This window comes from Scleropages formosus, chromosome 20 (assembly GCF_900964775.1).
Source record: "Scleropages formosus chromosome 20, fSclFor1.1, whole genome shotgun sequence".
Lineage (NCBI taxonomy): Eukaryota > Metazoa > Chordata > Actinopteri > Osteoglossiformes > Osteoglossidae > Scleropages > Scleropages formosus.
Genome location: NC_041825.1, coordinates 22,168,847 through 22,183,957, shown reverse-complemented (window position 1 = coordinate 22,183,957; position 15,111 = coordinate 22,168,847). Strand labels below are relative to the sequence as shown.

General features: G+C 42.8%; 2 protein-coding genes across 2 annotated transcripts; both read right to left on the bottom strand.

The window, feature by feature from the left end:
- Nucleotides 1-594: 594 nt before the first annotated feature.
- cdkn2d (cyclin-dependent kinase inhibitor 2D (p19, inhibits CDK4)) lies at nt 595-2,681 on the bottom strand. The gene is made up of 3 exons (XM_018761538.2): nt 2,632-2,681; nt 2,152-2,303; nt 595-951 (listed from the first exon to the last, which is right to left on the bottom strand). Exons 2-3 carry the CDS (start codon nt 2,296-2,298, stop codon nt 595-597), a joined length of 504 nt encoding a protein of 167 aa, XP_018617054.2. The 5' UTR covers nt 2,299-2,303; nt 2,632-2,681.
- Nucleotides 2,682-3,339: 658 nt separating this feature from the next.
- ap1m2 (adaptor related protein complex 1 subunit mu 2) lies at nt 3,340-12,005 on the bottom strand. The gene is made up of 12 exons (XM_018761574.1): nt 11,805-12,005; nt 10,532-10,688; nt 9,054-9,121; nt 8,376-8,506; nt 7,687-7,834; nt 7,222-7,348; nt 6,583-6,725; nt 6,397-6,468; nt 5,643-5,801; nt 4,985-5,110; nt 3,941-4,016; nt 3,340-3,740 (listed from the first exon to the last, which is right to left on the bottom strand). Exons 1-12 carry the CDS (start codon nt 11,844-11,846, stop codon nt 3,715-3,717), a joined length of 1,275 nt encoding a protein of 424 aa, XP_018617090.1. The 5' UTR covers nt 11,847-12,005; the 3' UTR covers nt 3,340-3,714.
- Between the last annotated feature and the right edge of the window lie 3,106 nt (nt 12,006-15,111).

The following is a 15,111-nucleotide window of genomic DNA, read 5'->3' as shown; positions in this document are numbered from 1 at the left end:
AAAATATAAAAGGCCAGTACCACTAAAGAACTGCACATTGAAAACAATATTGATAAATACATACTCATTTAAACACACTATGCACAATAATTCATAGAAATGTAAATAAATACAAGTCAATTTCATATTAATTATATACTGATAAAAGTTGATAAATAAACATATTCATTGCAAATATCGTTTTAAACTGTTCCATTAACAGGACAGAGTAAGCAAAACAACGTGAAAGGAGGGAAAATAAATAAAAATGTGACATCTTTCAACAATAAAAGAACTACTTCCAGTTTCCGTTTGCGGGTTTCCTCAAAACCACTGAAAGAAGCAGACAAGAGGTCTTCTCTTCCATTACATTTCCAATTTCATACGAAGAATCGTTTTCAGATATTACCCTGTGCAGCAGGAACTGGAACAAGTGCCTTTCCTATATTCATATTGTGAATTCGCGCAACTGAAAACACGTGAAAAGCCAAGTCGTGAAATGCAAACGTAACTCCAGGTTTCTGTCGTAATGATACAAATGCATCAGTGAGGACGGGAGAAGGATCCAAGGACCGAAGCGGGCGGAACGCGTTGCTCCTGCACCTGCTGGGAGGCCTAGCTGGACTTCAGATGGTGTTCCAGGAGCGCCACCATATCTCCGGAGCCTGCGCTGTGGGCCACGTCCAGGGCGCTGCGTCCACAGGCATCGCGGTGCCTCAGGTCAGAGAGCGGCGCCAGGAACTCCACCACGTCCCAGTGGCCCTCCCGCAGGGCAATGTGAATGGGCAGGGCGCCGGAGCAGTCCGCTACGTTGACGGACGCTCCGAAGTCCACAAGGGCACGCAGGGTGTGGACAAAGCCCGTGCGGGCAGCATCATGCACCGGGGTTACCCCTTGACCGTCCTGCACGTTGGCGTTGGCGCCGTGCTGCAGTAGCAGGAGGGCCACACCGGTGCTGCCCATCATCATCACCTGGAGAACGGGAAGAGCTGTAATGACAGTGCAGCGGCAGTGTGACACAGTGTCGTCGTGAACGAGTCCAATCCACAGAGGGACCAGTGTGTCCGGCTCGGTGGCCCCGTGCCGAACCCGGACGACCCTCCTCAGTCCCTTCGCGCCACGGCTTCGGGTTCAGACAAGCGGCAGCTAAACCTGATTTGTCTGAGACCTTTGTGCAAAGTGACCTACACAGTTTTACAAGTATTTACTGATTTAAAGCAGAGGGTATTTTTACTGTATCCGTTTGGTGTACTTTTCAGGGTAAGTAGCTTTGATCAAGGGTAGCGCACTTTGAGAAACCTTCACGCTGCAATGCAGCCGTCTAAAACGCTGCAGCGACCGACCGACCGACCGACCGAGAGCGTACCAGCGATGTGACATTTTCCCTCCTAATTCACCAAAATGGTTCAAATGTGAGAACTGAAATGCTGGACTGGTCAGCATGGGGCATAAACACCGCACACGTGGACCGAACCATGGGTGACCGTAAGCTGCTTTGTGCCTCTCCATGGGCCCCAAGGGCAGCTGAGCCATATGGGACGCTGTGGCAGAACCAGATCAGCACCGCAGCTCCAGCAAAACACACACACACACACACACACACACACACACACACACACACACACACACACACACACACACACACACACACAAAAAAAAAACCAAAGCATTTAAAAGGACCACATAAACCTACTCAGGCATTTAAGGCTTGAGAATGCAATTATCTGCAAGTATGCACACCAAAATAATGGGTTTATTTACTTTAAGGCATTTATTTACAGGTAGTGTAGCAGTTACAGCAGCTACCTTTGGTGCTGAAGGTTGCAGGTTCTAATCCCACCTCTAGCTGTAGTATCTTTACAAATAGATGCATTAATGCTGTGTAACTGACAGCTGCTTACACAGGGGGGACTGAAGGTTGTGGGTTCAAGTCTCACCTCTGCTCTGTGTGTAACACCCTTGAGTGAGGTACTTACCCTCACCTGCTCCAGTAAAATTACCCCGCTATATACATCGATAAACAATTATAAGCTGCTTTCGGAGACAAGCGTCAGCGAAATGAGTGTTGTGTAATGTATATTGTTACTTAATGATGGTGCCTCGCACGCACAGACTACGGACACACTGCCCCTCCCTCTCCCCCCGTGCAGCAAGAGGCTCTGTTTGGGGTACCTGGAGGGCGGTCTTGCCGAACTCGTTGGCCGTGTCCGGGTGCACGCGGCGCTCCTCCAACAGCCTCCGCAGCGCGCGCACGTCGCCCGTTGCCGCGGCCGCGCTCAGGTAGCGCCCCGCGCGCTCCTCGTTCGCCACGACCTGCATGGCACCTGTGTGTGTTGTGTGTGTGTTGTGTGTGTGTGTGTGTGGGAAACACAACATGTTCGCCTCCTCAGTTATTCGCCTTCTAGCTTATCTCCTCATCTCCTGTCACATCCACCTGGAACTCCCGACTGTATCTGTCATCTAAAACTATTTCTATCATATCTGAGGCAAAAATTCCAGTAAAATTACCCAGCTACGGATAAGCACAGCTGTATGTAAGTCGCTTTTTCTTTTTTTCGCAGCAAAGCGTGAACTAAATCATGTAATAAATGTAAAAACACTGTACAGCGCGTTATGTGGCGCACCAGCAGGACGCTACAATCGATACCTTACCACGTATTATGTCCCTTATCCAAGCCGTTAAGTGTGACCTGGCGACGCCCTTCTACAGTCAAAATAAACTGTACAGTAAATCACAGGTTGTTGGTTTTTTAAACCGGGCTGCGGACTTTAATTTGCGCGCTGACACTCAACGAAGTTTTTCAGCCAATCGTATTTTCGACAGATGCCGTCCTTCACCAATCGCAGGCCGTCGCAAGGACACTGTAATTCCATATGTGGTCAAAAGGGTGGCGTGCAGCTCGGTTGCTACGGCATCACCGTGGTAACTCCCCAGGAGCCAATGAGAATAATGTGGGCCATGGAGGGAAATTAAAGGACAAACGTCCGAGCGGGGCAGGACGCAGGTCTATCATTTTAGATCTTTTGCACTATAGTGAAATTCACAGTAAAAGGTGGATTACATAATCAACTGGCAGTTAAATTGCACAATGCAAACTCACAACCCAGCAAACAGCCAAATAGCTACAATGTTAAAGGATGCTGATTAATTGGAATATGCTTATTTGCAGTCGGGTTTCGGGGGTATTTTGAATAGAAAATCTTTTCAAATATATAATATTTGAAAACGCTATGTACAATCCAGACAAAGCTAGGTGTTTCATGTTTATTCTTGAGTCCTGGTGAGACGATCTTACGTCCAGTACCTAAAATAGGAGAGTATAGTTCTGGTGCTAACACATTCAAATCAAGAAAGGCAAAGGATTACAATCAGCCTATGGCCAGCATTTATTGTTTCGAAAACTGTATAATTGTTAAAGAAAATTTAACACCACTCTAAGAATGACATTTCAAAGAATACCGCATACAGACAAGCAACAATGCATTCAGTTAAAATATCCTCCCAGAAACTCCAGTTTAAAGCATTACAGGAAAACTTTTTTTTTTATTTACATATCAATTAAAATTTAAATTAAACAATTCAAATCAAGACTGCAGAAAAAGATGAGAAGACTCCAAACATTCCTGTATGTGGGCTCATGTTCACAGGAGTGAGCTGCTTGATCACTGCTCTTTGACCTCTTAAGTGTCTGCAAGTGTCGGAATCATGGTGTGGACCAAGAGGATGGAGTCAGCCTAAGAGTTTGTCCGCAACTGATAATCTGAATAAAATAAGTAAAAACAACAACAAGGAGTTTACACAAGTAAAGACAAGTAAAACAAGCCTACACTATTTTGTAATTCTGTACAGAAGTGGAAGCTACATGTACATTACAGTTCACAAGATTCTCTTCAGTGCTAGTGCTCACACTGCCAGGATACTGTACATATCAGTGTAAACTCCTGCAAAGTGATGCCATACCTCCACTTTGAGTGATGTACCTGACCCAGGGCAGTGCCTGGTAACCACTCTTCTCAATGATCTTCATGTATCGCACCTTTGCAGAGAGAGAAATTCACAATTGCATCATTCAGACTTCAAGAGGTTTTAGCATAACCATGGTAACTAATGTCAGCATGCAACATCATGCCTTTTCAGTCTTTTTTATGCTGCTGCAGATTGCATATGCCTGCAAATGCATGTCTTCTCAGTAAATTTGTCATTTATATTTACATTTATTCATTTAGCAGATGTTTTTCTCCAAAGTGATGCACATCTCATAGAAAATACAATGTGTGCATTACATCACCAGAAGGTGACACAAATGCAGATGCGTGATTCTTAAGTGCAGTTAGTTTGTTTCTTTCCACCATATCAACCAATGTTCATCACACGAGTAGCTGCATAAAACTTTATCCGAATATCCACGATTCCAAGTCACCTTCTTAGTAATATTTTTTTTGAGATATATATAAACATAACAGTTCATATATAGGTGGTCCCCAATTTACGATGGGGTTACGTTCCACGAAACCCATCGTAAGTCGAGAATGCATTTAATACACCTAACCTACCGAACATCATAGCCTAGCATATGTGCGATGGCCATTACGGGCTTGCCACCTTCATGCTGGACAATTATCTTGAGTTTCTCCTATAGACTAATTGCCTTCCTCTTCTTTTTCCCACCAGTGGCAAGAGACACAGACAGGCATTTCTGTGACATTATGGATGCACAAAAGACTGGAAGATGTAGATCACTGCCGCTGCTCAGCATTGCGAGAGAGTATCGCACCGCCTATCACTTGCCCAGGAAAAAATCTAAATTGAAAATTCAAAGTACAGTTTCTACTGAATGTGTATCGCTAGCTCAGCATACTAAGTTCAAAAAAATCGTAAATTGAACCATCAGAAATCTAGGACCACCTGTATATAACAGACAGGTCATAACAGTGGACCTGTCTAATTTGACTGCTCTCCACACTGACCACACTGCGTAAGCCTACAAGAATGAGATGCACATACCTGTATTCCAGACACAGTAAAATATGGAATTTCAAATTTCACTGTAATAGGTGGCTTGGCCTCTTTTTCATCATTCTCCACACTTGGAAGTCCAAAATGGGCACGCATCAGGAACTCTTTCCCCCCCTAAACAGAGGAAAAGGTGCATGCATTTGACATACAGAAACACTAATTTTACCTTTTTTTTTTTTTGTTATTTGTCCACATTTACATTCATTTAGCTGATGCTTTTATCCAAAGCAACTGATAGTTTTAAGGTACAATTATTTACCTATTTATACAGCTGGGTAATTTTACTGGAATAATTTTAGGTTAAGTACCTTGCTTGAGGGTAGTACAGCTAGAGGTGGAACTCAAACCTGCAACCTTTGGGTCTAAAGGCAACAGCTCTAACCACTACACTACCAGCTACCCCTCTTTAAATTACATTTTCGCTTACTACTATACAATTGGTCTCTGCTATACATTTCTGTTTATTAAGTGGTTCACAGTGCTTTGGAAAATTACCAGGCATGCAGACACAGAAGGCAGTGTTTGGAGTGAGACCAATATGTCAGTTATCCACAGTCCAAACAAGCACAAAAAGAACAAAAGACAGTAATACAACTTCTATTTGGCAAAATTCTGCCTTGTACTCAATTCAGTCATAAGAACTTACCGGGAATGACTTGATGGTCCACACTACCAAGTTCTTCTCTGGGACATACTTGGCATGTCCAGTGCTAGTTTTGAATTTAGGGGAGTCAGCATCACTTGGAACGGGCACTTTGATTTCCACATTATTTGCCACAGATTGCTTTTTGAACTGTCCTTTTGCCTGCCAAAGAGAAAAATACATCCAAAAATTACCTTAGGCAGTTTATTATTTTGCAGTATAGGCAGCATTTTATCTTGTTAAACAGCTACTGTATATCTTTTACCACAGCATTTCAGAAAAAAAAAATCCTTGCTGAAGGGCACTACAACAAGGTCTTTCTTGGCAATTGAAATGGCAACCTTCAGATTACAAGTCTGATTCCTTTATCAGTGCATTTCCTTCTACATACTCTAGTATTAAAAAGTATGGAACCACCCAGAAATGTTCAAAAAGAACTGATACTTTTTTATGAAGATACCATTAAACTGATTAAAAATATATATATAGCCAAGACATCGTTACTTATGTTGCACATGACTATTACTGCTTAAAATCACTGATTTATAATTTATTATTCACAATGGTACAGAAACCTTTGGAATTGTTAGTACAGCTGAAACCCATTATTCTGTTCAAGAAAGTCTTTCCATGGGTTGCAAGGTAATAGCATTCCTAATGTTCAATTCTGGGTTCAAAAACAGCCAAAGTGATACAGCTTTCTCAAGAAACATGCCTACTTCTATCTTAATTACACAAAGACTGCAGGTTTTCCTACCTTGACCATGATTTCCACTCTACTGTGAGAGAACCTCTCTATGACAGACTCAATCCAGATCAATGGCTTCACCTAAAGGCAAAATGCAATGACCCATCTAAGCTCTTAAATTCAAAATAACGTCTCTTTTCATTTATACTTTTAAGTTGTATAGGTAATATAGGAGAGAGCAGAGTGCTGCCTTACATGGGTATTTATGCGGTAAGACATGAGTTCAGATTCCCCATCTGGGGGAATGAAGGAGATGGTGCGGTCATTCTCAAAACGGGAGAGACGTACACACTGGTGAAACTTCACATCTTCCATTGCCACAGATTTCCCTTTGTCTCCTGAATGCGTGCATAAACCCACAGACAAAAGTTACATGGAACACAGAAAGCTGACCAAAATCATAGCATGTCATTCAAACCTCATTTAGTCTCTAGCTTTCCAAGTCCAAAAACTGAAGAACAGAATTCAGAGATGAAAACCAAGATTAGTAGAATGAGTCTGATTATCAGGTGAAATCCAAGCTTAGCATTTCTCATGCAAATATTTCAACTATTCAGGTAACATTGTCAGCGCACAGAAAGTGAAAAGGGGGTCAATGGGGGGTATGCTTATACAGGTTAGAAGGTGACCATGATAAGGACAGTGTGAAAGTTCTAGCCAGATCCAGCTGCAGACAAAATAAGGAGTTTTTGTAAGCATGGTCCTCTGGGATGGATTCAGTCAACTGACGCATAGCATTCAGTTAATGAATGGGGATTAATGAAAAGGGACAGTGACAGGTAGGCAGAATATATGGGGCACAGGACATGAGGGTGACAAAATCAAAGCACGTACGGCCAGTAAGGGTGAAGAGCACACGATCGTTGAGGCCCAGGCGTAGCTCAGGCATCCCGGATAACATGGTCTTTAACTTGATGCTGCCCACGATATCACTGCTCATTACACTTCCATTAGCATTCACCTGTTTGGTTGCAGGTAAACATAATTACACCTTTCACCTGCAGACACATGCTTATCAATGATCTTCATGTAATGACAGCCATGTCAGTGATTCACCAGTTTGTAATTAAACAAAATAAATTAATGTTCATAAGAAATATTTATATATTAATAAGACATTTGAAAATTATATATACCCTCATATATGTTAAAATATCCATTTATATTAGTGTTGTGACATTGTTACACTATAATAAAGTTCAGAAATTAAATACAGTTCATGTCAATGTCTGAATATCCATATATTCTCCTTCATATTCGACATCACAGTCTCCAAAATCATTTAATGAAGGCACTCACCAACACATTAATTGATTCAATGACATCAATGAAAACTTCATTCTTTTTGTATTTAATTCCCTCCGACCTCCAGGATACAGCATTGGTGACTGTGGTGGGGACCTTGGACTTAGCCACCTCCAGTTTATTGCCCTCCTGGGTGATGTACCTAAAACATGGTTGAATAGGGTATGTACTTTTAAAACATTACTGCAGTTATCTGTAGTGCATCAGGCTTACAGAAATACACTTATTCACTTAGCAGATGCTTTTCTCCAAAGCAACTTACAATGGATACTATGTAGCATTACTAGCCCACACACCTTATTCACCAAGGTGATTTACACTGCTAGATACACTAATTACAATGGGTCACTCATCTATACATCAGTGAAACACACTCTCTCTATGTCACTCACACACTATGGGGAAACCTGAACAGCATGTCTTTGGAAGGAAACCAGAGCACCCAGAGGAGACCCACAAAGACACAGGGAGAACATGCAAACTCCACACAGACTGAGCAGGGATCGAACCCATGTTCTCTCGTACCACCCAGGTGCTGTGACACAGCAGCGCTACTCGCTGTGCCACCCTGTCACCCACACGTGTATTTTAAATATGAAGGTGTCATGTTTGCACACATACAGTATGGGCACGTATGATTCAATGCTTCTGTATATTTCACATAGATCTTTTATGAAACTTACTCCTGCAGGATCTTGCTGTCGGTAGTCTGTGGGAAGCCAAAGTCCATGAGCTCATCAAGCAGCTCATAAACCACAACAAAATTGTCCTGAATGCTCTCTTCCTCCAGCTCCTTGAAGTATTCTGTGAACACCTGAAACACGGCCAAAAATGCAAAAGTGGAATAATATCCTTTGTACACATTTTTTGTACTTTCTCAGTTTTTCCTCTACTTCTGTAACTTGGTCAATGCAAGAGTACTGAAAATAGAAATCTAGACATGCAGATTTGTCCCCTCAAGCAATTAGGGCTAAAAATCCTTTCCTGCAGAAATTCCTTCTGTCACCTGTCAAAGCAACATTTGTGGTAATGTCAGCCTCAACCTTTTTTAAAAAAAAAAATGTGCATTAGCTAAAATGAACTGACAATATTAGCTAATTATTCGAATACTTAAAGCAGAAGCAAACTGTAAGGGGTATTTTAAATCATAGTATTTCATGACTGCTTCCATAAAAATGAGGAAAATGAGAACTGTACTTTAATAAATAAGTAAAAACAACTGTCACAGATTAGAATTTAACGTTTACATTTCCATTTGGAAAATCCTTAAAACAAATCCCTAAATATGTAACTGAATATTACATATTTTTCTATTAATACTTCATGTTGAATCCAAATAAAATGAACATATCTCAACTCACCTCCACCAGTTTGTACAGGAAGGCATAGACCAAGGCAGCATTTGAGTTCTTATTGGTAGTGGCCACCACTGTGTTGTAGTAATGTCAAGGGATCAGCATTTATACAGAATTTAGCTTAATTACTTTGTTCCAGGGGGACATGGCGGCACAGTGGGTTTGGCCTGTGGCTGCTCTCAGATGGGTCAGGGGTTTGAGTCCTGCTTGGAGTGCTCTGTGACAGACTGGCATCCCATCCTGGGTATGTCCCCTCCCCCCTCGTGCCCTGTGTTAGGCTCCGGCTTGCCGCGAGTGGTTTCAGAGTGAGTGTGAGTGTGTGTGTATGTGTGTGTTCTGTTCTAAGAGCTATTAGCAGTTTCTTAATGATCACCCTGAGGCCTCAACCTAAGTTACTTCATGCTGTTGATTTGGCAATAGGGATGAATAATGATTGACTCAAAGGTGACAGACTCAAATATCAGAAAATATTTATCTGATAGCTGGAGGGCTAGCAAAAAAATCAATGTTTTGAAAGAGTGAGAGGGTTGCTTCTGAGACAGCATGTATCTTTTCAGTTAAGCACATAAACTTGCTACTTGTTTGTCAGTTCAGTACTGGGGAACGCAGGTGTAATACCCTCGAGCATGATATTTGACATGATTAGCTCCAGGAAAACAACCTGCTGTATGGAATAGGTACGTTTACATTTATTTATTTAGCTGATGCTTTTCTCCAAGAGACTTTAAATGATTTGCCCATTTATATGGCCGAGTACATTTAATACAGTGTTTAGCGCAGCATTTAAAGCCATTGCCTTCCACTTCCAGAACCCAGGTTTAATTCTCAATCCTGCTTAAATACACTTGAGCAAGACACTTATATTTACATTTATTAATTTAACAGACCCTTTTCACCAAAGCAACATACATCTCCAAAAACAAAACAAAAAGTGAATTACACCAACAAGGACCCTTGAGCAATGTACTTACCTAGAATTGCTCCAGTATATAAACAGAGCTGTATAAATGGGTAAACAACTATAAGTAGCTTAATACACTAACACTGTAAGTTGCTTCAGAGAAAAGCATCAGCTAAATTAATAAAATATCAATAATAATAATAATAATAATAATACCACCAGCTGTCCCATTAGAAATTATACAAATTTTAAAATCCAGCAGATCAAGTGGATAACAGTTAAAGCTTCTGTGAGTGAAGTTCTTCAGATTAAGGCTCATATAAACAAGGGTATGGCATATAATACATTTAGCTGATGCTTTTCTCCAGCAACTTACAATGTTAAGGTTACATTTATTTACCCATTTACACAGCTGAGCAATTTTACTGGAGCAATTCAGGGTAAGTACCTTGCTCAAGGGTACTACAGCTTGAGGTGAGACTCAAACCTGTGACCTTGGGGTCCAAAGGCAGTCACTCTAACCACTATGCTACCAGCTGCCCCTAATAAACCAAACTACCCCCACAAACATCTGGTCGGATACAGTAGAGGTTGCTGTGTTTAATCCACAGAAAGTGGACATTGCCACGCGTGATAGCAGGACTGAGAAGACCCTCCTCTTCTTGTTGCAAAAGTAGAGGCAGGAAGTGGTCTATCTCAGCCATGTCCACATCACCCTTGTAGTTTCGACATATCAGCACCTGAAAGGTCAACAGGATGGTAACCATGGCATTGAACTGATATTTTCTGTTTCAGATTATTACCAAAGTACTCTGTCAGTCTCCTGAGACCCAGTCATTTATTTTTGTCCACTGTAGAGGAGGCACATTTTAAGTGCATCTCCCAAACTGCACATGCTATCACACTTAGTCCCAATGCACTGTACAAAGATAATTCTATACTTTTAAATAATACCACGTTTGCAGGTGGGGCTTTGACAAATTCCTGGAAATACACCCAATATTCTTTTCGCTGCATCTCAGAAGGTCAAGAACCTTGTGGTTATTCCATATGGTGTAAAGGAGGGTACAGGCAGTCACAGCACGAAAGCAAATGTACGAGAAGTAGAAGAGGAGGAAAACATGGAAATATGCAGGCAGGTGACAGGGGCCTGGACAGGGGACTGAGGTCAAGAAGCAGGACAATTCTCCACATTTAGGAGGTAATCCCTCACAAATACAGAATACACTAGACACCGGGCACCACAACGACTTTTTCTTGAGGAAGGAGATGCTGGTCGTGTCAGTAAGTAGGGTTCCTCCGGAGTCTACCTCAGTCACTTTGCACGAAGTTCACAAAGGACACCTGAAGCCCTGTGCTCTGCTCTCCTATGTCAGTAAAAGGTGTGGCACCAGGAATTGTGAAGACGTTATAAGACGAGTCCCCCTTTCCTGTGTAAGATACGGGTGTGCGGTGAAAACCGGTTCGCTGTGTCTTTACTCCTCAGGACACTTATGACAAGGCAAGGCATCGCCTCAGAGTGGTTTCTCCTTCGTATACCCCTCTTCCACGGCAAAACTTTTTATTTACATATAAGTATAAAAAGCCTTCTCCTAGAAGGTCAAATAAAGTTGACAACTGACGCCGTTGAATCATGTTCACACACACAGCCCCCCGAAGTGTGTAAAGTGACAGAAATCGGACACTTCGGAGGTCATTTCATGATCACGCTGTGGCGCCAGCTGCCGCGCGCACGCGGAGCGACACCGGCGGGAGTCGGGACGGGTGACTGAGAGGGGGCTGAGCGCGAGGCGAGACAAGAGGCGAGAGGCGCGCGGGCCGAACGGCCGCCCTTCGTCGGGTCAGCGCGGGTTTACCTTTCCTTTCAGGTCGAGCACGAAGACGGCGGAGGCGGACATGGCGAACAGCGGCGACACACAGTGAACACGCGCGCACACACACACACGACAGACTAGTGGTTCACACACGGTTCCATGGGCTGCAGATCCTGGCAACCGAGGCGCAGCTCGATCATGGAAGGCGAGTTTCCTCTTTCCGGAGGAGAGGTTCCGTGTGACGCGTCATCGGCCAGGTGAATGATTCACCTGAACTGTGAAGGCACGGGGCGCGCCCGCGTGGTCATGTTCCCTCTGTGTCTGTGTGCGAACGCACTACTCCACTGTCTGTTTTCGTTTCAGCATATTACATGACAGTACTCCGGGTTTCAACATAACATACTACCTCAACATTGTGTGTTTGAACATATTTTTGTGTATTTCTATAAATTACATTTCCGTGTCTCTTAGACTTAGCACTCCGTCCGTGTTTGGACACAATGAATGAGTGTACTGTGTGTGTGTGTCAACATAAATTATAGCCGGTCTGGTTGATACACTTAATTGATGCTGTCATGAGGGTTTTTCAGCCTAAGCCCATCAGAAAGGACACATTGTGACATTGTAAGAAATCTTGAATACTTGGGGAAAATTGAGACTCCCTTCATCCACTCACCTTACCAGTGAAATGTTAATAGCTGTCAAAGACCCTGACAGCCCCTATTGCACAGCTGGTTGTCGCTGTATTTTTTAAAGTAAAAGTTAATCAAGTCAGTTAATATTAAAATCAGTATTCACATCATACCTGGAAGGTTACTGAAACGTAAATAGAAGGACAAAGCCTTAGGACTATTATTTCTTTAGTTTAAAAGCTGTGGGCCTAGGAAAAAAAGTTAGTATAATAAGGTAGGTAGTGTGGTGCGTCTGGATGTGTGTGTGTGTATGAGAGAGAAAACGTGTTTTACGAGAAAGGTATTGTGAGATAAGTATGTGTGAGTGTTTTCTCTGCTTTTCTCTCTGATGTTCTAAACTATAATCCACTGTGTGACAACCAGCCCATTTGAGCTCTGAAGGTAACCTTCATTGTAGCTTCCAGCTATCTTGACCTAGAAACTTAGAAATAAACTTAACGCTCTTTCTTCTTTTTGATAAAAGTCTACATTTACATGTATATGTGTATGATCTTCTTTTATTACAAAAAAAGACATTTCTCTGACCCATGAAAAACACATTTTACACTCATCTCAAAAATGACTGGTGTCTTCCTCAAGTGACTACACAAATATTATAAAGATAGGAAGGTACAATTTTAATGTGCAAATTATTACATTTACATTTATTCATTTAGCAGACGTACATCTCAGCAAAAGTACAATTTATGCATTACATTAAGAAGAAGAGACATAACTGCAGACGTGACTCAAGTAAACCTAGTTTGTTACCTACCACTTGCTGTACCGATGTTCATCAATCGAGTAGGTGCATAAAACACAGGATAGACAAATCCTGATACCCTCCTGCCACCCACACACACACTTTCAGAACCGCCTGTCCCATACGGGGAACCGGAGCCTACCCGGTAACACAGGGCGTAAGGCCAGGGGACACACCTAGGACGGGACACCAGTCCATCGCAAGGCACCCCAAGCAGGACTCGAACCCCAGACCCACTGGAGAGCAGGACCCGGTCCAACCCACTGTGCCACTGCACCCCCCACACCTTTCTACCATTTTTTTTTTTAATTTAAATATTATAAGATGCACAAGCAAGCAAATAGAATGCCAGAGTAGTGGCTGATTAAAGGCTTTCTCTGGTGATGCTCATGAAGTTCTGGTGCATGAACATTTACACCGTACATGAGTAGGAGAGATCTTGGGTGAAATAGGTCTAGAAAAGGTGAGTTTTCAGACCCTTCTTGAATGTAGACAGAGTTTCTGCAGTTCTGAGTGAGAAGGGAAGGTCATTCCATCACAATGGAACCAGAACCGAGAACCTCCAGTGTGTTTTGTTGTATGACAATCACTGTGACAACCCCCCTTATGTTATCATGTATTTCAACATATTACTCTGTCCATCCATCCATCCATTCATCCATCCATCCATCCATCCATCCATTTTCTTGGTCGCTTGTCCTTCTAGGGTCGCGGTGGCAATAGGGAGAGCAGAGAAGCCCAGTCATCCCTATTCCTTGCAACTTCCTTCAGCTCAAACCGGGGGATCCCCAGCTGCTTCCTGGCCAACTGGGAGAAATAATCTCTCCAGCGGGTCCTGGGCCGACCTCGGGGCCTCATCCCAGTTGGCCATGCCTGGTGTACCTTCAAAGGGAAGCGCCCAGGGGGCATCCTTACCAGATGCCCGAACCACCTCAACTAGCTCCTCTCAATGTGGAGGAGTAGGGGCTGTACTCTGGCCCTGACCCAGTGTCCACTAGCGGGTTCTTGGGTTGCTGCCATGATTGGCACCAACAAGCTTTCGGCCACAGCTGCGCCTGGCTGCTTCCATAATGGAGGTTTTGAACAGGGTCCATTCAGACTCCATTTCCCCTACCTCCTCCAGGACATGGGAGAATTTCTTACGGAGGTGAGAGTTAAAATCATTTCGGACAGGGTCCTCTGACAGTCGTTCCCAGCACACCCTCATTATATGCTTGGGTCTACCGGGTCTGTTTGTCAGTTTTTCCCACCATCTGATCCAGCTCACCACCAGATGGTTATCGGTTGACAGCTCAGCACCTCTCTTCACCCGAGTGTCCAGAACATGTGGCCTCAAGTCAGATGAAATGACTACAAGAGATGATCATTGACCTTTGGACCAAGGAGCTCTGGTACCAAGTACAGTTATAAGCATCCTATTACTCTGTGTCTCAACTTATTATTGAGGAGGTCTCAACATATTTCCTTGCTATTTGAACATATCAATCTGTGTGTCTCAACATATCACTTTATTGTGTATTTGAACGTAGTATTGTGTGTTTCTCAACTTATTACAGAATGTCTCGACATATTATGTTTTAGGGTATTATGTGGCTGTGCTAGGGAATGTAACCATATTCCTGAAATCATGTGAAAACATCATGGGAAAACTGGATTTCTAATATTGTTATATATTATTTAGCAGTCAGTTTTCTATAAAGAGACCTACCATGATTTACCTATTTATACAGCTGGTAAGTTTTACTAGAGCAATTTAAGGTAAGTATCTTGTTTAAGGGTACTTGAGTAGGATGTGAATATGGATCTTCTGAGTACAAGGCAGTAGCTCTAGCTGCTTTGCTACTAAAGGTACACTCCCTCCTGCTGTCTTTTTGTGCTGAATAAAGACAGCTGGATGGTAGATGAGAGAAGAGAA